Consider the following 21,154-nt stretch of genomic DNA (forward strand, 5'->3'; position numbering starts at 1 on the left):
TAGGCCTGCTACGGATTCCCCGCTATTCCCCAATCCACCACAGCTCCAGGCCGTCCGTGCATCACGTCACAGCTCACCACCCACTGCTGGGCACCGGGATCCTAACTTTGTCCATTCCAACTGATCATCGCAACACTCAAACGTGCTCCCCGAAACAGCGAGCTCAGTGCGCTGGATAACAGTCACTGACCCAACATGGAATCGATAGCCAGGATTTCGTCGCTGCTAGAAAGCGGTAAGCTTAACTCCATCCCTCTTCAGGTTATCACCGTGTCCTCCTGCTTGCTGACCACGGCGTCTGTCTCTACTCCAGCCCGAGAGCTCACCCTCGATGCCGCCTCGGCCGCCCGCAGCGCCCGCAGCTCGTCCAAGCCTCTCGATCGCGTTCAGGTTAAGAAACTCCTCGACAGTCGCAATGAACGAGAAGTGCTGGACGGTCTGCGTCGGGTCATCTCGGTATGTTTTTACCCCATACATATGGTTTGGTGGCCATGGGAGCAAGTGCTAACAGCTCGGGCGCATGTCTTCTAGATGATGTACCGCTCGCAAAGGACACACCCTCTGTTCTCCTCCGTCGTCAAGAACGTCGCCTCTCCGAATATCGAGATCAAGAAGCTGGTCTACATCTATTTGATCCACCATGCCGAGGAGGACCCCGACCTTGCCTTGCTATCCATCAACACCATCCAGAAGTCGCTTTCCGATTCCAACCCTCAAGTGCGCGCCTTGGCTCTACGCACAATGTCCAACATACGGGTTCCCGTTATCAGCCAGATTGTGTCGTTGGCCATCAAGAAGGGCGCCGGAGACATCAACCCCTATGTGCGCCGAGCCGCTGCCTTGGCCATCCCCAAGTGTTACCGACTCGACCCATCCCAAATGCCCTCACTGCTCGAATATCTCTCGACTCTCTTAGGCGACAAGCAGTATTATGTGGCAGGTGCCGCCGTTACAGCCTTTCTGGAGATCTGTCCGGACAGATTGGACTTGATACACAAGCATTACAGGCAGTTAGTCAAGATGGTGGTGGATATGGATGAATGGAGCCAGCTCTCGACACTGCGGCTTATGACAGTTTATGCGCGAAAATGCTTCCCTCGACGAACCCGGATGGTGAAAGCCCAGGACAAGGCGGCCGATCTTCAGGACTTTTACGGTGATAACGCCGCCGCCAGCTCGAATAATGACGCCGAGGGCCAGGAGGTTATTGTTCTCGACCCTGATCTCGAGCTGCTCCTCAACAGCATCAAACCCCTCCTCCAATCACGAAACTCAGGCGTTGTGGTTTCAGTAGCACGCTGTTACGATGCAGTAGGCACGCCCGAGTATGTCAAGACAGCCATCGGGCCATTGATAGCTTTGCTACGAGGCGCTCAGGATATCCAACAGGTTGCACTCTACAACATCGTATCCATTTGCCTTACCCGGCCTGCCGATTTCGTGCGCTATGCCTCGCATTTCCTAGTGCGTGCAACGGATACACAACCCATATGGGAACTCAAGCTGGAGCTTTTGACACTCATCTTCCCACATGCTCCTCTCCATGTCAAGAGCCTTATTCTCAACGAGCTTGAGCACTTCAGCCGAGGAACCGATAAGGCGCTGGTTAGGGAGGCAGTTAGGGCTATTGGCCGCTGCGCGGTAACAGACACAACAGCTGCACCTAGGTGTCTGCGGTTGCTTCTCAGTCAAATCACTAGCTTGGACGGCACGCTGGCCGCAGAGAGCTTGACAGTGATACGACATCTAATCCAGCAGGACCCAACTGCACACGTCGCTACGGTCATAAGGCTGGCAAAGAACTTGGACTCGGCCACCGACCCACACGCTCGTGCCACCATTATCTGGCTCGTAGGCGAGTTCTCCGGTCTCAACGGAGAAGAGAACATCGCCCCTGACGTGCTTCGGATTCTGCTCAAGGACTTTCCCTCCGAGTCCGAAATCGCCAAACGACAAATCATCCTTCTCGGCGCCAAGGTCTACCTACACTACCTCAACCGACAGATTGAAGCATCACAAAATGCCGATGGCGAACCGGGTCCTCCACCCAAGCTTCTCGAAGACGATGACCATCCAATTGCAAAGCTATGGAGTTATGTGCTCCTCCTGGCTCGCTACGATACCTCTTACGATCTCCGTGATCGCACTCGTCTCTACAAAGCATTGCTCGGCGTACCCCAGCTCGCAACCCTCATGCTGCTCGCGCCTAAGCCTGCGCCCCAAGCGCAAAGTCCCTCGGAGATGAGGCGTGGGTATACCCTTGGCTCTTCAGCCCTGGTCCTCGCCGATGCCGCCGGTGTTCACGGCGTCAGGGGCTACGAGGACTTGCCCGATTGGGTCGAAGAGGGCAAGCAGCCGGATCCGAGACTGAGAGAGACAGGTGTGCCACCAACCGCGACGTACGGCGAGAAGAGAGTCGTACCAGCTTTGGAGATTTTGGACGGTGGGTCGTCTAGATCAGTGCCTACGAAGTCTAATGGTCTGGGTGAGGGAGTAGGGACCAAGACACTTGATGATTGGCTTGCGGAGGAGGAGGATATCAGTAAGAAGGCGGTGCCAGTGTCAGCACCTGTGCAACGGCAGGTTGTGGAGGAGAGTGAAGAGGAGGATGAGGAAGGGGAAACCACTGAGGAAGAAGAAGATGATGATGAAGAAGAAGAAGAAGAAGAGGAGGAAGACGATGAAGAAGAAGAGGAAGAGAGTTCATCGGAAGAGGAGGAGTCTGATGATGACGAGGCCGAAGACGCGAGGCTGATGGGGGCATGACATCCAACTACTTGATACCAGTATGAATTGAATGGTCAACTGACATGGAAGAATACCTCATAATTTACGATATGCAAGCTATGCTGCTTCTGTTCATCCTGGTCCTCCTCATAGTCACGAGTCCATGAATTTCCTTCCCGAGTTTTCCGACACATCCTCTTTTCTGTCCAGAAGAAGAAGAAAGAGAAGGATATTAAGTTGTATTCCTCCCCTATACAAGATGGCATCCAATCTGATTGTTGTGCCAACTTATGTTGCAAATAATACCATTTAGTTCCACTCGATACCGACCAGACTCAGGGAAATGGAAACAACAAGAAACATATCAAGTACGACGAGCACCAAGAGCGTCTTTAGCGATCCACTTTATTCACAATTTAGAAAAGAAGTCGTCATGTATTGCTTGATATAGCTCATTTCTCGCCGTCTCGTTTCCTCGATCCCAAATTTGGAACTTGACTAACGGGCCCCCGTCCGGACACGTCCCGGTTTTCATGTCCTGAAAGGAAAAACGATGATGGTTCCACTTCAGTTTCCACCCCTTCCTGCATAAAGAAGCATTCATCCTGAGAATCATGATACAACCAACCGCACAGTCCCTCCAATGTATTGCCTTGCCTCCTTTCTGAATGCCGGTGATCCGTCTTCCTTTCCCTCCGCCGCAATTGTCATCCTAGCCTCATCGTTGCTTTCCATTTCCCAAATCTCGGTCAAGTAGGTAACCCAGCAGACTCACCACCACCACCACCAGCAAGTCGGTCTGCTAAATTGTGGGAGGTTTGCAAAATCCCCAGTCCTCTTCGCCTTCGGTATGTACCACCCGTCCGTCTCACCCCTCCCACACCCAGGGCATGAATAAGAAAGCGGACAAGAATGATGAGACCAATAGGGAGGAGAATAACCGGAGGAGGAAAGAATCAGGAGAGAGAAAGAGTATCAATGGACGCCCGTGACGAAGTCGAAGTCGGTGCGTTACTTCTGCGCCTCCGTTCTGCCATATCCTCATCATTCTCCTCCTGCTGGTGCGGTTGGTGCTGCTGGTGCAAGTACTGTTGGTGCTGCTCCTAAGTATTTTCGATCGAGTTGTTGATCGCCGAACGCCAGTCGGGTGTCAATGAGTTCGTAGTCGTCGTCGTTGTTGCCGCCAGCGGCCACCATCCCGCGCCGACGCACAAATTCTCGCACGTGGGAAAAGATGATGATGATCCTATAACCAATCATGCATATGCCTCCTAAGACGATGAACGTGATGAAGCAACTTGTTATCATCACCACCACCACAGCCGCCGGGACTATGGCCACGGAGAACAAGTGCAGGAAGAATGAATCGGAATCCATTGTTACTTGGGCGTGGATGGAGAGAGGCTTGGTGGTGGACTGGAGGTTTCTGGTGTCGGCAATGTTCTTGGGTTTTCTTCCCTTGGGTGTAATGGAGAGGAAGCCTTGATAGAGAAAGTTAGCTAGAGTCAAAAATTGACTGGCTATGAGACGGAGGAGACGGAAATGGGAGGGTGGGGTACTTGGGCTTGAATTGGCTTGGACGATCTGCTGGCTTAAGGGTAGTATGGTTGTTGCCTGATGTTTTCTGAGGTAGAAGAAAAATGATGGTAGGAAAGAACAGGGGACTGGCGGATTAAGTACTTCGGTCTCTGGAATTGGAATTTCCTGGGCCATAGGTCAGAGTTCTCCTCTTGACGCAGGCTGTTCATAATAAATGTATCTTCGGGACAAATATATAAATATAAATATATATATATATATGTGTTCCGGAGTTCCTGATGCATGAATACTGTTCCCATACCCGCCGAATAAACCCTCCTTTTTGCCACACAAGTACGAGAACATGATGGCACGAGGTGAAGCCAAGTCGGGGCTCGCATGCGTTTTTGTAAGCACTTTTCAGAGTCCGAAGAAAAAAAAATTTAAATTTCTTTTTTGTTGTCCACCTCCGAGATCCGGGCTAGAATGTCTCAATGTACATACATAAACAGATGGTTGGCCTGGCCGCGTGGCGGGAAGCCAGGACGCAACTTCGTCTACAATAATGGGAGTTCTTTCAGATGACAGACATACGAATATGCGGCATTGATGTAGAAAATGTTTGCGGTATATTTGTGAGTGTCGGGCTTCCTGAATATATCGGGATATTTTGGCCGGTTTACCCACCATCATATATGCAGGTAGAGTATAAAGGCGGAACGGACACTTGAGTATACCTTCCTATACCTGCATCCGCCAGAATAGTGGTTGAAACGTGAACCAAGATGTTTCATGGCATCATACTATCCGCAACGTGTCATATCTTTCCCGTTTGACAATTCTAGTGGACTATTAAGCTCAAAGAAATCCGGAACTGAAAATTTGAACGTACATCGCATTTATAACAAAGTGCAGATTAAGCAGTGCAGCTATGTATGGTATCGAGAATGGAGTGTCTGGGCATGGCAAAATCTGTAGCCAAAGGCACGTCTGATGTAGGAGAAAAAAATTAAAAAAAAATTAAAAAAAAATTAAAAAAAAATTAAAAACGAAGGGGGGGGGGGGGGGGGGAAGGAGGGAGAGAGGGAGAGGATGGAGGCCGAGCAGAAAATGACGATGATGACATGTGAATTGACCCCGGAAACCGTAGTTGAGGTGAGCCCGTCTGGAACACTGAGTCTGGAACAGGCTTCTCAGGTCTTGCTGGTGTCAACATACTCCCGGCTGCGCGAGGGATTTCGAATCAGTTGCGTGGGCTTATCGGCATATGGAAGTTTTTGACAGTTGGTGAAACTAGAACGTAGCTCCAAGCCCGGAGAGGCTTAGGATTGTTGGAGAGGTAGTTACGCGCTAGGGACGAGACTGGACAATCCAGAACTCGGGCATCTCATCCCCGTTGCTAGTAGTAAGAGGAATGGCGTACGAATGATGGTTTAAACCATGGGTATAGGGTTGCTTGGTTTACCAGACACATTCGTATCCTAAGGATCGGCTGTGTCCCTCTGCATCGAGGGCATAGTTGATGATGGGAAGCAAAAGTGGGTTATAACACAGCGCCAGGACTGCCCGGGTGGGTATGCTCAATCGAGGAGATCATGCCACGTCCTGGTGTGGATTCGGAGAAGAAAGAGCCATCCCACCCCTACAAAGTCCAATCCCACCGGCTCATGGCTCTCGCGGCGTATATTCCCTGATTCCAAGGTCGAACACTTGTTTATGTCAGAGCTGGAGTTCTTTGGCATTCCGTCCGCTGCATATCCGACTTAAGTTTGACCGATATCGTCGCAGCTTTATCCATTTGCGTTCCTCAATTCCAGCCGGCACTTATCCCACGATAGGAGAATCGACTTTTTTTTTTTTTTTTTTTTTTTTTTCTTGGATGGCCGTTTGTTCCTTCCTTACTGTGAAGGTATCGTGCCTCTGGATGGCGTCGACGGAATAGATGTAGAGGAAAGCACGTTGGGGGATGACATAGTTGAAGGCCTGGTTGTCCGAAATCGCTGAATAAACGGGGGCGGGAGGCGGGAGGTGCAGGCGACGGCTCAGCAAACGTAGATTATGGAACTGGAAAGAACGCTCAGTAGGGGTTTTCATTAAACCATGACCCATCTCGACATCGTCGGTACTTGTATCATAGTAGTCCATTTCATGTATCCGTTTCGCTACTGACTGTACCGCCGATGGTGGTCAAAAATGGAAATATTGCCTGAGATTTCTTATGTGATATGAGTGTAATTGATCCCGTCGTCCTCGGGTCTGGCTTCCGCTGCAAACCAGCGCATCAATTCCAACCCGTCTGTGATGACTCCGTGGCGTTCTCATTCACCGGCGCGACAACCAAATCTCCTTCGTCCTTTCCTTCCCATATAGATATGCCATGTCGTGGGGGTTTGAGGCGGCTTCGAGATTGAAAGGCAATGGGAAGACGCGCTGGAGCGGGGCGCTCGAGAGGAAGAGCGAAGGATCGACAATCGACAACGAGCATCTTCGGTATGTAGACGTAGGTTGGATCATCGCCGCGGACATTCGGTTTGATCAAGATGACCTTCCTTGATGTGTTGTGATATTTCGAGTATTACATGCAAGGCTGATGTAAATAGTTTGAAGTGACTTTTGGAAGATGATAATGATTTCAAATATTGGCTGCCGAGATGCATTGCCGCACAGACAAAGGGCTTGCCAGTAGAGACTCGATGAGTGTTTCCTGTACCTGGAGTTAGCAATACCCAACGACATGAGCTGCATGATGCATGACTGAGATTGTTTACCTAGGTCATATGACAATGTAGCTATTTTGTCGTAAGGTACACTAGGGCGGAAGCATTCGTAGAATCCTCATCGAGACATCATCAACAATCGCCGGGACATCAGTATGACTGCTCTTGATCAAGAAACCTAACTTCGGTCCATGGGTGTGTAAAGAAAAGACACCAAAGGCACAAAAAGCACAAAGGGAACGGATTAAGAATCTGTTCAGAGCTCCACGGAGTAATGTCAATGGTTTCAAGTTGCATTGTGTATGCTTTCCATCATTTTCTTTCCTGGATGCCTCTACCCTTCCTCGGCCAGCTTCTCATCAACTTTCTTCAAGACAACGTCGACGCCCAGCAATGGCTTCTTACCTACCACTACCGTTATCTTAGCGCTGGAGTTGACTATCGACGAAAGAACCGCGTCCAAAGCCATCCCTTATTCTCAGGCACCGGCTTGCTGTTCTCGCTCTTCTGGACGGCGGTCCATCTATCCCAAAGGTAATCCCCCTCCAACCACAATGCTCTTGCAAAGTAATCTGTCATGAGGTCATTCGGCGACAAGGCATCATAACAGTTCAAGAAGTTTGTTCGGAGCTCCATGTCAATCGACCTAACATCGCCCACTTCTGCCAGGTGTCCAGAGAGGACATATGTTACATCATCAATCTCTCGCTTGGTGGAAGAACTCTTGATCATGCAAAGTTTGTCATGCAAGAGGTATCCAAGCTTCAGGCAGTGGTATTGCTTCTCGGATGAGAGGGGCGACGAAACGAGATCCCTTTCCTGTTCAAACTTCTCGAGTACTGGCAGAAGGCTTTGATCAAGGTTTGTGTCGAGTGAGTGCTCATGGCCAACAAACCGGAGATCGACTCGTACCCAATGCGCAGCGTTGTCGTCGTTATCGAGATCACCGACTTGCACAAAAAGGGTCTTGCGTGTCATATCTTTGACACCTGACAGAAACACCGAGGGCCGAAGGATCCTGTCAGGAGGCAGTGAGCGACAAACCCAAATCAGAAAAAAAAGGGGGAAAAAAAAAAAGAGGTGTGGGCGTGAATTGAACGTAGGACGTGAGACAACTGGAAAGGAGTAGTAGAGCCTTATTTGCGTAGCCGGAAGACGCCAGCTGTAACACTAGCTGTCAGACGAGCTTCCTAGTACCATGTCCTAGTCCACATGGTACTAGAAGGCAGTTCACCCGCTCGTGACAGGTGACAACTCCCCAGAGCCTAGGCATTGCCAGGGCGGGGGGACGTCTGACAGCCCCTACGGTCGGGTTGAGAGGTGTGATGCGTCCACCACGCCGCTCGACCACGAGCCCACTGGATTGTTGAGAACCTGGTCCGAACCCATGACTTATCAACCAGCCTTGGCAGTAAAGATGGGACGAAAAGGGGTGGCTGATGCCTACCTCAGTTCGTCCTTAAAGACGGTGAGCCATGCGCTCTCGTCAGTGTTGAGCATGGATAACGGGACTGCCAAATCAATATTGTGACGAACACCCTGCTTTCCCCGAAGTTGGAGAGAGAAGCCTCCCATGACGGCGTAAGGGATATTTTCCTTATCGAGGATGTCCGTGACAATGTCCAGCGCAGCGACTAACTGGCTTGTTGTTGCACCCTTGCTGGATGAGTTGAGTATCTCCCACTCATGGCTACCACAGTACTCCCCTGGTCTCAAGGGAAGTGGTCGGTCAAAGTAGTCTTCGATAATGACAAGACTGCTTTCGGTAGACGCACTAGCATCACTGTCCTCCGGGAATTTAATGAAAGGGCTGTTCTGCGGAGACACAATACCAAGACTACGTTCGGTAGACTTCATCTTTTTTCCAAATTGCCAGAGGGTTGTCTTGAATCCAGTGATAGTGTTCCCGATTAAGGTGTTTGTGATAACGTCGCCGTACGCAGATGTCCATTCCTTCGGGGACAGGAACAAGAATAACCTAGAGTATTAGCATATTCTTATGCTAGATGGTCGCTCGTATCTGGGATAGTCATCGTTGACCTCGTCTCTATCATGAGTAGGTCTCTCGACTAATAGGTGCTGAACGAGAACACATGGTTCGATGCTCTTGATTAACCATTGACGCTGTCCACCATGGATGGTATTCATGCTTGTGATAGGATGAGACATTAAACTGTCTAGATCTTCTCCACGGCTTGAAAACGTTCAGTTATCCACTGCATAGATCGATGTCTTCCGTTGTTCAAGTCGTGTTTACCTTCCTGTTTTTCACCCTGTTAGCTCAGGGGTTCCCTCAAAGAGCGTCCGGCGGAGCTGCACTAACACTTACACCAGAAAGAAGCTGCCAGGTGCCGGTGGATCTTGCACCAGGTAGACACTGGAAAAAGGTCCCACAATGACCACACAATTGACCAATCACGAATATCGGATGCTTGTCCGCTCAATCGTTGCCGAAGAAGGGACGTTCCCAGCACGCCGCCAATTCCAACGTCAACTCGTCGACCAACCTCAACTTCTACTCTGTGAGGTTTGCCACGAGCATCACCAACCTCGACGGTAGCCATCCCGACCCATCTACATGCGTAGTATCGAGGAAGCTCATGTTCCTTTTCATTGTCTCAAAGGGGAAACCGACTATAGCTGCCCGTCTCTATCAATTCCAGGCCATTGCCACTGACGCACATCCGCGCACATCACGCTCGCTCCCGGTTGGCAATCCCATATCGTCCGTTTTACAAGCCATTTCAATCAAGGAGGGAGAAGAAAAATCCTGCCGTCTGCAAGAATACCATGGCCGAAGCTGCCGAAGACCCACAGGACTTTGCCAATTCCCCGACTGCACCGAGCAGTCACCTGCATGAAATATCCTCCGGATCTCAAGGCAAGAAGCGTAATGCCTTTGCTGAGCTGATGGCGCCCAAGCCCAAGGCAGCCAGGCCAGACGCTTCCTCGAGTCGGTCACCAGCCGGCGTTCCTTCCCCTACGCACAAGAGAACCAAGAATTCGGGAGGTAAAACAACAACAAGGTCAAAATGGAGCGGTGCCTTGCTTGAGTACATAGACCATCCCGACCACTTTCCCCAGCAGGTTATTCGCGTGACGGAAAAGACGGTGCTAATCCGTGACGCCTTTCCCAAGGCCACCGTTCATCTTCTCCTCATCCCCAGGTCCCCTGATCATTACGATCTGCATCCGCTCCAAGCTTTCCAAGATAAGGACTTCCTTGCCATGATGCGAGACGAAGCTGCCAGCGCCGCCTGCCTCGCTGCTGCCGAGCTCCAGCGCAATATATCGCGCTTTTCTGTATCGAGCAAAGCACGCAATGAAGCCATGGACAAAGGCATTCCTTTCGACCAACTTCCGCAAGGCCGGGATTACCTGCCAGATATCCGTATCGGCGTGCATGCCCATCCTTCCATGGACCATCTTCACGTGCACATCATATCGCGCGACATGCATTCAGACAAGCTCAAGCATCGGAAACACTACAACAGCTTCAACACGCCCTTTTTCATTCCTCTCGAGGATTGCCCGCTCGCCGAGGATGACGAACGACGCAACACATCCTTCCAGAATGGAAACCTGGCCAAGGGATTTGTCTGTTGGCGTTGTGGACAGGAATTCGGCAACAAATTTGCCGAGCTCAAGAGGCATCTTGAGACCGAATTTGCGCACTGGAAATCAGAGTAACCTCTAGGCTGGGATAGGAAACCCAGATTTATGTGGTTCTGACCGCACCAAAACGGGAGCTCTGCGTATTCTGCGTCGATACGAAGCACTTCGAGCATGCAAGGTGTGCCGTGGTGCAGTACCTCGGCTGGCCATGCGTCACCACTGCTTGTTTCTTTTCGCCCGAGAGAGTTGGGGTCGCGCAGTTGGAGGACATGTCCCCACAACAAAAACGAGACAAGACACTGACAAAAACCTCCATCATCGACTGTTCCCCGCATCGGGTAGTTACGCCAACCCAACTAATTGTGATGTGTGAATATACCAAAAGAAGGAGTTGGGGCCACCGATGGGCACTTTACTGTTTCCGGTTCCTGAAAGCCGACAGCAAGCGAGGTACTTACCCTTGTTCCCGATTGAGATGTCCAAGGTCCCTACTTACCCGCTTGCTCGGTGTTCAGGGATTTCTCTAATGCTGCTTGTTTACGTTCATGTTTACACTCTTTGACCTTCAGCGATGATGTCGACTTGATGTAGAACCGTGGACAGCAATAGATATCTATACAAGAATGGCCAGGATTCCACTCAAAACCTTGGCCCTGCTATGGAGGCTTCCTTGTAACAGTCATACTTCGCGCACTACACCAACACTCCGACAAGCAACCGAGAAGTTGGCCTTCCTTGGCCAGAACCGTATTCGTATTCCTGTTGTCCGCCTGCGTAGAGGCGTCAAGAAGTGTCTAACCTTGGAAGTTGGCGCAGATTGGGGATCGCCGACGCTCGACAACAAGGACAGTGCTGGCATGATCAAGCTATTTGTGGGAAACAAGTGAGCACCCCTCCCCAAAATGTGGCCGCTACTCTTCAGCTTGCAGTCCGAAACTGCCTCACGCTACCCGCATGGCCCCATATGGCCTTGGATCTCACGATGTACGTACCCACATGACGCGGCTCGAGCAAGGAGTAAGAGGGAAGCAGTGAAGCTGATGTTAAAATGTCAGACTTCGCCAGTATGCCTGTTCTACAAGAGTTTGGTTCTGGCCTCTTTGCCAACACCACATTTACTCATTTCACCTCATCGATACCGCACTTTTATGCCACGTCAAACTGTGATCCAGGAATCATGAGAGTGGTTTGCTTATCCTACGTCTGGTTAGCCTCCATATTGGGCCTTGGTTTTCGAGGAGGAGTGGCACCTGCGATAGCGTCGTTCGCTTCTTGCGTGGACCAGTCTGACCTATCAGTGACAGTCCTGGGAGGCGTAGTTCACGGAATCGTCAACGAGACGGAAGATGCGTGTGTACGCCAGTTTCTGGGTATCCCTTTTGCCCAACCCCCTGTAGGAGACCTTCGCTTTGCCCCGCCACAGCCTGCTGAGCCGTTCGGTGACCTCGATGCCAAGAAGCTTCCACCAAGCTGCATCCAATACCTCTCTACAAGCCCGCCCTCCATCTATACCCAGTACTTGAACGAGTACAATGTCCAGGGTCTCAATACCACCAGCCCTGATATCAGCGAGGATTGCCTAACTCTAAGCATTTGGGCCCCACCAACTACTACCGACGACAGTCTCCCCGTCATCGTCTTCGTCTACGGCGGTGCCTTTAGCACAGGAGGTCAAGACGTCCCCGTCCAGATCCCCACGGACTGGGTACAGCGCACCAAAAGCCACATTGTCGTCACCTTCAACTACCGCCTCAACATCTTTGGCTTCCCCAATGCTTTGGGCATTCCCCTGGACGAGCAAAATGTCGGCCTCCTCGACCAAAGACTCGCCGTAGAATGGGTCCAAGACAACATCGAGGCCTTTGGTGGTGACCCGACACGCATCACCCTCTGGGGCCAAAGTGCCGGTGCCGTGTCCGCGGGTTACTTCCAATACGCCTATCCTACGGACCCAATCGTGAACGCGGTGATCATGGACTCCGGCAGCGAGCTGACACCGGTCGCTCAAAACCTCGACTTTGCCCATTTTGGTTTCACTCGTATCGCTGGCCAGGTGGGTTGCGGCAACCTCACGGCGGCAGAGGAGCTGGCGTGTATGCGCTCTGACAGTGTCACGGCAGAAGCCATCAACAAGGCTGTGCAGACTACCAATGAGGCGGCAGGGACGGACATTACCAAGTACGTCTTTTTTACGCCGGTGGTGAATAATAGAACGGTGTTCCCGGATTATACGGCCAAGTCGTTGGCAGGGGAGGTTGCCAATGTTGTAAGTTGTTCCCTCCCCGTTGAAAGATCATGTTTCCAGACAAGTACATAGACGATGGATAAGAGACTAAAAACTGGACTTGTTTCAGCCCACAATTCTCGGCAGTAATGCCCAGGACGGCCTCGCTTTCGTCATCCTCAGCACTGCCGTCAACCAAACCGAAGTTTTCGAAGCGACACTAGATCTCTTCTTTTGCCCAGCCTTCAAAGCGGCTACGTAAGCTATCCATGGCACACCACTTCTCACCCCTTTACCTCAATATCCAACACCCAACTCTCAGCCCGGCCCAGCCCAGCCCAGCCCAGAATCTACTCTAACCTCTCCCCACACACAGCAACCGCCTCCTAGCCTCAGTCCCCGTCTTCCGCTACGAATACTTTGGCAACTTCACCGACGTCTCGCCCCTCCCCTTCCTAGGCGCCTACCACGGCGCCGAACTCCCCCTCATCTTCGGCACTTACGACATCTTTGCTGAAACTTCGACCCAGTCGCCGCCGCCGGACAAAAAGCTGGAAGTTGCCACGAGCCGTACAATTCAGAATGATTGGGTGGCTATTGCAGCCGACGGGGCAGCTGGTCTGGAGGAGAGAGGATGGCCTCTATATTCGAGTGTGGAGGAGGGGTTGATTAGAACCTATGGGGTCGCTGCGCCGGTTGAGTCGACGGAGGATGGATGGGGTGCAGGGGGCGCAGGGGGCATTGGTGGTGTACCGGCTGGGGTGGCGGATGCGAGGAGGATTGAGGCGTTGTGTCCGGCGATTTGGCAGCCGGCGGAAGTGTCGGAGTGAGGGGGTGAGAGGGATGAGAATAATATAATGTGGTAGGGACAACTAGACTAAGGGATGGGTGGGAGGGCATAATTCGAATGATTGGGGAGCAAATCATCAAGAAAGGGTCACGGACACCGTTGCAAATAGGTCCGTTTAAAGCATAACCATTATAGGGCATTTTGCGTTTGACACCGCTACAGACTTGGAGCAGATACATGACACAGCGGTAAAACAGATAATCATAATCAGAATACTCACCAAGCCCTCCACGTCCTTCCATCTTCACCGGATCATATAACCCTTCAGGGCCCGCCCTGTACAAGTATATAAACCCGTCGACCACCACGCGAACACGGGTCCAACCACCTTAAAATGCCCGCTCCCGCTTCCCTTGGAGCAATGTTGCGTGTGAGGTGATAACAGGAGGATTGATGAAAGGAAAATACAAAGCGGTCTGTATTTCAGTTGTGCCTGCCGCCAATGTACATTCACCCAATTAGAACAGTTGCGCCGTGTTTCAAATTGCCTGCCCTATGTCCTTAGGTAATTATGTAACACAGAAGGATCATTTGGGCGTTGTTTGCCTAGTGACATATTGATGCCCAATTGGGAAGGGAGGCCTAACGGGGGTGTAGGAAGGAGCATCTTTCTCTGAACTCCGACCGCGCTCTTCCAACGTCAGTCTTGTGTCAAGGCACTTTCCTTCTTCGTGGAATCAGACATGAAGACAACCGCCGACTCGCTCTACCGACAGCTCCAACTGACCACGCCCAGAATTACGAGTCTCATCCAAAACGTCCACCATGAGATCTCGTGTCTTGACTCATTCTCCGAGATCCGCCAACGTTTCACCCACACCGTCTTTGTGCGCCTCTCCGACCTGGACCGCTACCTCGTCCAGGCTGTCCTCCTCACTCCCAGCCCCTACATTGACTTGTCCAAAGACAACGAACAAGAAACTGATGAGGTCAGCCGTCTTTTGTTTCTCAGGTGGTCATGGGCTGATGCGGTTCTCCGCAATGTCCTTGCCCGCCTGCTTGGTTTCGTTGACCACAACAATCCAGGGTGTGTTAGCGCCGATACTGGACAAGTTGATGCTCTTGCTGAAGAACTCAGCGTACGCCATGATGGGAAGTTCCCTGGTGATAGACGCGCGAGGAGAGTGGAGCGGCTGATCCATGATGAGCTGAACGAGGACTTCTTCGAAGGAATGAGGAAAGATCCATGGAAACTCAGTCGAGAATTGACCGACATTACTATCGCTCCGCATCCGGACGATATTCCAATGTGGAGGCTGGTGGCGCGCCAAGTGACAGACAGATACCGTCCTTGCCTTCGATGGCCAGGCGTACACTTTGCGGCAGCCAAGGCCGGGTTCTACGAGGACGGTCGACGAGATTTGTTCGAATATCCTTTCTACGGAGAATGGTGGAGTGAAGCCTTCTCCGCCATTCCATCTGCAACAACCCCAGAAGAACCGAGTACAGAGTCGTCCACAAATGACCGAACTGAGCTGGAAAGGGGACTTCGCGCTGTCTTTGATGCTGCAGATGTTTGGGACGTCTGGACTCTGTGCCGCGTGTGGCTATGCGAGGAAGCCCTTTGGGGTGTTGATCAAGAGCCAGGCACAGCAAGAGACTTTGCGTACTTGGAAAGTCTGGAAATGTTCAACAAGCACTGGATACGCAAGACACAACAGGTGGCAGCGCCTGCGAGAAATATGTGGGATCCCGACAACGAGTTTCTGCAGCGAAGACACATTGAAGGCTCTCTAGAGGTATGTACTGTGGAACTCTCACCCGGGAGAAAAGTATCTCCATGGTCAGTGTGATGGCAATGCTAATTTGGTCCTTTTAAGGAGAGCGATCCAGGGTACAGAGAGGTGAGGACCCCCCTTATGCTGCCATGTCTCACTTTCGTCGCTTTCTTTAGCTGACCATAGCCCCTTAGCATGAGCAGCTCCTAACAACCTACCTTGCTCTAAACTGCTCTGCTCCGATTCCAGAGCCTAAAGAGTGGTTCTTCTTTGCATCCTATGGCAATTTTCACTTTTGGGACATCACTGACCAGAATATCGTGTCAGGGCTTCTGGAAAGTGCGAATCTCGACCCCCAAAGCCAAACCTGGGACCTCGTCTGCATGTCAGAGTCAAGAAAAGACCAGGAGTACAGGGTATCCAACCTCATTCATATCATGCACACCATCTACCTGACCGACGATATACAGGCACATTGTTTCGATGGATATGAACCCTCTGGACTTTGCCATCCGTGCAGCTGCCAAGCAGCTGTCCAAGAAGGTGAAAGATCAGAAGAGAACACGAAGCAAGGGAAAAGGTATCAGCCAGAACATTACAAGTGGAATCACCGGGGTGGAAATCTCGTATTCAATCGGTGCAAGCTGAAGGACACAGATGTGTGTAAGAACCTGGACAAGGCATGGTCTGATTGGGTATGCTGTCTTCCTCGTTCTTGCTGTCTTCGCCTACGCTCTCTGCTATGTGGCTCATGATTTCACCCAACAGAACGACTGTTTCCTCATCCGCGGTCTTGACCACGACGATGATTTGAAACTCATCGACCGAGATACTATATACGTCCTTGAAACACTTCAAGGCATTAGGGCGCGACTGCTCAAAGCAGTCGAGCAGGAAGGTGAACACGACGGTCTTGAGACAACAGACCGCCCCCATCCGAATCAACCAACAAGGGTCTCAGAGAAGAGAAGTCAAGTGAAGGGCTTCAGGAGATGTCATGACCCGTCTTAACCTTCGTATTGTCCAAGTCCCGGCAGGCAGGCAGGCAGGCAAGCAGGTAAGATAAAAGGTCAAGTTGACTGGTCCCACAAATACACCACCACGACCACCTAGCCTTCTGGAACTAGCAGCAAAACCACAAATTAGCCGAACGGTGGATGCCGGGCCCCCTTCCTCCCATGGACCACCGCAACCCACTTACCTAGAAGTATGCATGTGTCAAACATGTACGACCAATTTGTATGTGGAACACAAAACACATTACATGCATGGCCAAACTGCCGTGTCTCCAGGACCACCGTCTTCAATAGGTTACCGAATTGAGGTTTGGAGGGCAGGTGGTTAGGGACGTTTACATGGTGCCACAGGCAACGTTCGTTGGACACACCTCAACAACAAACGGGACAATTGATAACGGGGAAAATAGTCTACAGCGTATGACAGACACTCAAGTTCTCTCCCTCCTTGGTGCGACGGTTACACGGGTACCAACAGATGCGCCTTCGGTACTGGATTGTGGAACACCATGACCTGGGGGCTCTGAGGTTCAAGGTCAGGGGCTCATGGGTCATGGAGAGGGAAAAGGAAACACTGTGGACGATAACATGTTTTTTTTCATGACCACTGTGGTAGTACGGGAGGTAAATGACCGATAGCTCGTTGGATATGCCGGAAGCCATGACATGGAGTTGGGGTTGGAACAAGGCTGTTGCTTCTGGAGCCGAAGAAGAGGTGAAGCCCAAGGAGAAGGAAGGGGAGGGTACCCTTGGGAAAGCCTTTGAAGACCGGTGATTTAACCAAAGAGCTTGCAAGGGCTCATAAGCTTTAATCTATTCGTCAGATTCGACATTGAAGAGGAAGTTCATACAGGGTTCTTTGGGGGGGGGGGGGGGGGGGGGGGGGGGGATAGCATGTTTGATCGAGATCCCTGGCTTTACTCGGAGCAATTGTTCATGAGAGGGTAAGAGATGGAAAAAAAAAAAAAAAGTATAAGTATGGAAAGGATTGGACACATTCCCCACGAGCCTCGTCAGTACACAAGAACCAGTAGAAGCTGCAGTACTAGCTGCTAGTCTCGTTGGTCTATTGCTGTGGGAACACTCGTTTGGAAGCGTTGATTTGTTTTTGTTTGTTAGCCGAGTCTGTTTGTTGACATATATCCATTTCTCTTCTACCAATCAGCACTCGCTTCTTTCTTTCCACATGCAGAGTATCATCATCATTTTTCACTTACCTTTTCTGACGACCCCCTAAATAAAAAGCATCACCATGTCCAGCGACAGCGAAGACTCGTGAGTCCTGGTTTGATTTTTTTTTGAAAACGGCCAAGCAACCACAGTGATGCTAACACCTTATCAACACAGCTCAAGCTCTCTGTCCAGCGAGGACCGCCCCCTCATCGTCTACAACGAGTTCCTCAAAATCCAACACTCGCCTCTCCTCCAAGAGTATTCCATTTCTCGCAAGATCGCTCGCATCCTCCCGCTCCTCCCGCCACTGTCCACATGGGGCGTCATCGAGATCGTCTGTTACAAGCTCGGTTCCTTCTGGGACGTCTCGCCCACGGACCCCTCCTCGCCCACCACCACCTCCACCCTCCGGCGTGACCATGATAAGCGCGCCATGCTCCGGCACGAAATCGCTTTCGATCTCGTCCATTTTCTGACCTCCCCCCAGCTCAACCTCGGCCACAACCTCAACCATGGCTACGGCCATGCAAGCAACAACGGCACTCCAGCCCCCGAGCATGAAGTGCCCCCCTACCCCGGCTGGGGTTTTCCCATCCCCTCCATGCCCGGTGTCTCGCAAGTGCATCTTGTCTTCCACGACACGCCCAATTACTCGGATGACGAGAAGCGGTACCTGGTCAGCCGGTCGGATTTTTTCCACGACGAGACCGTTTTTGTGGCTGTGTTTGACAGCGACACTCCCAATGAGGAAAGGGATATCGAGGGGATCGATCGCCATCAGATGCTCTGGATCGCGCCGAATCAGATGATTCCGATCATGCAGGTTAGGATTGATGGAAAGCAGCCGGCTGCGATATTGTGGAGGGATCAGGTTACAGATGGGTGGCATGATGTGGGGTGTCGTTTTGGTGAGGGGAATATCAATGGGGGTGGACGGGGAGGAGGAGGAGGAGGAGGAAGAAGAAGGAGGGGGTCGAGGGATGGGGGTCATGGACATGGTGGGCAGAGAGGAGGGGGTGCTGATGATGGACTGTGAGTTTTTTCCAGTCTCTCTTCCGCGATTCAGTCAAGTTGGTTAGCCGTCGTGAAGCTAACATTCAATCAATGTTGATAGCAGAAACCACCAACACCAGCACCAGCACCAGCACCAGCATCAGCAGCAACCCATTCCGGTCCCACCTCACGAACGACCTATGAGCACTGCCTTCCCCGGCTACAAAAAGTTCTGCTTGGACCGCCATCCCGAGGACTCAAAGTATGCATTAAACTCGTCGGCTTTGTACATTCGGGCGGATATCGTGGATCATAATTGGCCTATGGGGTATTATAACCATCACCATGGTCATCAATAATCCAGTTGATGTCGAGTGGTCCAAAAGGGTGTCGGTCGATGATGACAGAAATTACTCATATGTAACGGTACAAGAGGGCGATGGTCGATTGGTCAAGTATGTCTGCGTAAATAAATGATGACTGTCTTTTATCACGCAGGAAAATTTGATGTTTTGGTGCGGATTTAATTGCATAATTGAGGAGTGTCCCGCTTGGAAAGGACAACGGACCAGATCCGCCCGGTTACTGAAGAGGTGCGATAAGATAACGAAGTGCCACGACCCTAGTGCTGATCGTCACCTCCACCGTTGTAGGGCTGAAAGGGGGAAGTGGCGTCATAAATTACAGGACATTTACACTGACCAATACCGAACATCAACTTTCCACCTCTCCTCACTGTACCACCTCGGTTTAGGCATCATTTCAGCGAGAGGAGGCCTATCTACCTAAGTATTTTCCTCTCATCAAATTACGCAACAAAAGGTTGTTAATTACCCAGGAGTGTCACATTGACGTTGCGTCTTGCTTGCCTAAAGGTTGGTGTGGGGTAACTCGGGGTACATGAACTGAGCTTCCTCCCCGCCGGATGACGTGAACCCCAACTAAATCCCCGACTTCACTTCTGCAAACCACACATCGACAGAACCAGTCGCAAACCTCAACACCACCAACATTGATCTAGTGTAACTACCTCAAGGACATCTCGTATCAACTTAATCAACAACCTACTCCAACCACCACGATGGCGCCCCCATTAAGCCCCGCCGCCATCCTAGACGGCATGGCCGCCGCCCTCCCCACGCACGCCAAAGACGACACTACCTCGGACCTGAGCAGCTCCCTCGACGCCGTCGCCCTCTTTGTGCACGCAGCCATGACCTCCGTCGGCTTCCGCCTGATCGGCTTTTCCGAGGACAGCAAGCCCGAAGAACAAGCCGAATGCCAATCCCTCGCCCCGCGCCTGCCCAGCACATGGAACCGCAGCCTGTCTTCGCACTGCTTCGTCTACGCACACGAACAATCATCGATGCGCTACGTCATTCGCGTCGACCGCATGGGCTCCAAGATTGAGATCCGCGGGCTGGGTATGGGCGATGAACGGATTGCGCGGTTTGAAATCACGACTAGGGATTATGTGTCGGCTGCTGCTCTGCCCATTCGGATTCCTATTTCCGAAGAGACTGGCGAAGAAGACCGGAGCGACCTCCCCGAGAAGCTCAAGAAGGTGTTCATCTCGGACGAACGCATCGCCGACCTGGCGTCGCTGCTCAAGATCAACATCATCCAGCGCCTCGTCCCCAGTCTGCAGAAGGAAGGGTATGAGGAGAGTCCCGACCATCGTGCTGCAAGGCAAGATGCGGATGAAGCTGGTCGTCGCGCAGGCGGCTCTCGTCAACCTCCCGGACCTCCCGGACCTCAACAGCCTTTGCATCCGCTCATGCCTGAGCCCGCGCAACCGTACCCTTACCCGGACGACCTGGAGCCGCCTGCCCGTCGCCCGATTCCGACTGGAGACTTCCCGCCTCCGGGCTTTGAGGACGAATACGAGATTAACCGCCACCCTCGCGGCGGCGGCGGCATGCCGGGCTTAGTGGGCGGACCGAATCAAGGAGGAGGAAGAAGTGATTACGGGCGAAGTGACCTCTACCCAGCCGGTCTGGGACCGGATGATCCTATCAGGGGATCGTTTGCGCCGCCGCTTGGTGGACTACCGAGACCCGGAGGGAGAGGACCTGGTGGGTTCGGAACCGGTGGTATGCACCCAACTTTTGACGATCCCCTTTTCCAAGGCCCGCGAGGAGGAAATGGAGAGGGAGAGGGAGGCTATGATGACCAAGCGCCGCCGGGGGCTAGGTGGGATCCAGTGGGTCCTGGAGGCTTGCCGAGGTTTGGAGGGGATAGACCTGGACGCGGAGGAGGGAGGGGCTTTGGTGGAGGGGGCTTTGGTGGGTTTGGAGGGGATATCATTTGATGGAAGAGTGGCCATGGGAGTTCAAGGAAATCTTTCAGGGCTGAATCCATCCTGTGCTGCTACCTGTTCCTTACGAAAGATGAGCAGACAGTGAGGCCTGACAAAAGAGAAGCCCCAGTTGTTGATAATGGGCGGTAATAGGGTGGGTGGGAACCTGCGATACAGGACAACTATGCGTACTTGTATGATATGAGGAGAAATGAAAATAATTCGGTTAACTTGCGAACACTAGTGCAGACGTGATCTCGCAGTGGATATACACATACATTTTCCAGTTTTGCGCAGTTTATGG

At 51.8% G+C, this 21,154-nt stretch overlaps 8 protein-coding genes across 8 annotated transcripts; 6 read left to right on the forward strand and 2 right to left on the reverse strand.

Annotated features, from left to right (window-relative positions):
* Positions 1-48: 48 nt before the first annotated feature.
* Positions 49-3,160, forward strand: NCU06569 (AP-3 adaptor complex subunit beta). The gene is made up of 3 exons (XM_957183.3): positions 49-235; positions 314-456; positions 532-3,160. Exons 1-3 carry the CDS (start codon positions 196-198, stop codon positions 2,764-2,766), a joined length of 2,418 nt encoding a protein of 805 aa, XP_962276.3. The 5' UTR covers positions 49-195; the 3' UTR covers positions 2,767-3,160.
* A 611-nt stretch (positions 3,161-3,771) lies between these two features.
* On the reverse strand, positions 3,772-4,104 carry NCU06570 (hypothetical protein; the record flags this gene model as incomplete). The annotated part of the gene is made up of 1 exon (XM_957184.1): positions 3,772-4,104. One exon carries the CDS (start codon positions 4,102-4,104, stop codon positions 3,772-3,774), a length of 333 nt encoding a protein of 110 aa, XP_962277.1.
* Positions 4,105-7,400: 3,296 nt separating this feature from the next.
* Positions 7,401-8,819, reverse strand: NCU06571 (hypothetical protein; the record flags this gene model as incomplete). The annotated part of the gene is made up of 2 exons (XM_956648.1): positions 7,401-7,980; positions 8,410-8,819. 2 exons carry the CDS (start codon positions 8,817-8,819, stop codon positions 7,401-7,403), a joined length of 990 nt encoding a protein of 329 aa, XP_961741.1.
* Positions 8,820-9,622: 803 nt separating this feature from the next.
* On the forward strand, positions 9,623-11,015 carry NCU06572 (hypothetical protein). Its single transcript, XM_956649.2, has one exon. It carries the CDS (start codon positions 9,753-9,755, stop codon positions 10,650-10,652), a length of 900 nt encoding a protein of 299 aa, XP_961742.1. The 5' UTR covers positions 9,623-9,752; the 3' UTR covers positions 10,653-11,015.
* A 103-nt stretch (positions 11,016-11,118) lies between these two features.
* NCU06573 (chlorogenic acid esterase) lies at positions 11,119-13,631 on the forward strand (the record flags this gene model as incomplete). Its single annotated transcript, XM_956650.3, has 5 exons — positions 11,119-11,449; positions 11,507-11,561; positions 11,633-12,843; positions 12,932-13,059; positions 13,178-13,631. Exons 1-5 carry the CDS (start codon positions 11,201-11,203, stop codon positions 13,629-13,631), a joined length of 2,097 nt encoding a protein of 698 aa, XP_961743.3. The 5' UTR covers positions 11,119-11,200.
* Positions 13,632-14,046: 415 nt separating this feature from the next.
* NCU06574 (hypothetical protein) lies at positions 14,047-16,380 on the forward strand (the record flags this gene model as incomplete). The annotated part of the gene is made up of 5 exons (XM_956651.2): positions 14,047-15,390; positions 15,472-15,495; positions 15,564-15,778; positions 15,840-15,912; positions 16,027-16,380. Exons 1-5 carry the CDS (start codon positions 14,335-14,337, stop codon positions 16,378-16,380), a joined length of 1,722 nt encoding a protein of 573 aa, XP_961744.2. The 5' UTR covers positions 14,047-14,334.
* A 1,257-nt stretch (positions 16,381-17,637) lies between these two features.
* On the forward strand, positions 17,638-18,910 carry NCU06575 (hypothetical protein; the record flags this gene model as incomplete). The annotated part of the gene is made up of 3 exons (XM_956842.1): positions 17,638-17,660; positions 17,733-18,590; positions 18,673-18,910. 3 exons carry the CDS (start codon positions 17,638-17,640, stop codon positions 18,908-18,910), a joined length of 1,119 nt encoding a protein of 372 aa, XP_961935.1.
* Positions 18,911-19,259: 349 nt separating this feature from the next.
* Positions 19,260-21,136, forward strand: NCU06576 (hypothetical protein). Its single transcript, XM_956843.3, has one exon. The coding sequence runs from the start codon at positions 19,633-19,635 to the stop codon at positions 20,860-20,862; it is 1,230 nt and encodes a 409-aa protein (XP_961936.2). The 5' UTR covers positions 19,260-19,632; the 3' UTR covers positions 20,863-21,136.
* The last annotated feature ends 18 nt before the right edge of the window (positions 21,137-21,154 follow it).

The sequence above is a fragment of the Neurospora crassa genome, linkage group IV, assembly GCF_000182925.2.
Source record: "Neurospora crassa OR74A linkage group IV, whole genome shotgun sequence".
NCBI lineage: Eukaryota > Fungi > Ascomycota > Sordariomycetes > Sordariales > Sordariaceae > Neurospora > Neurospora crassa.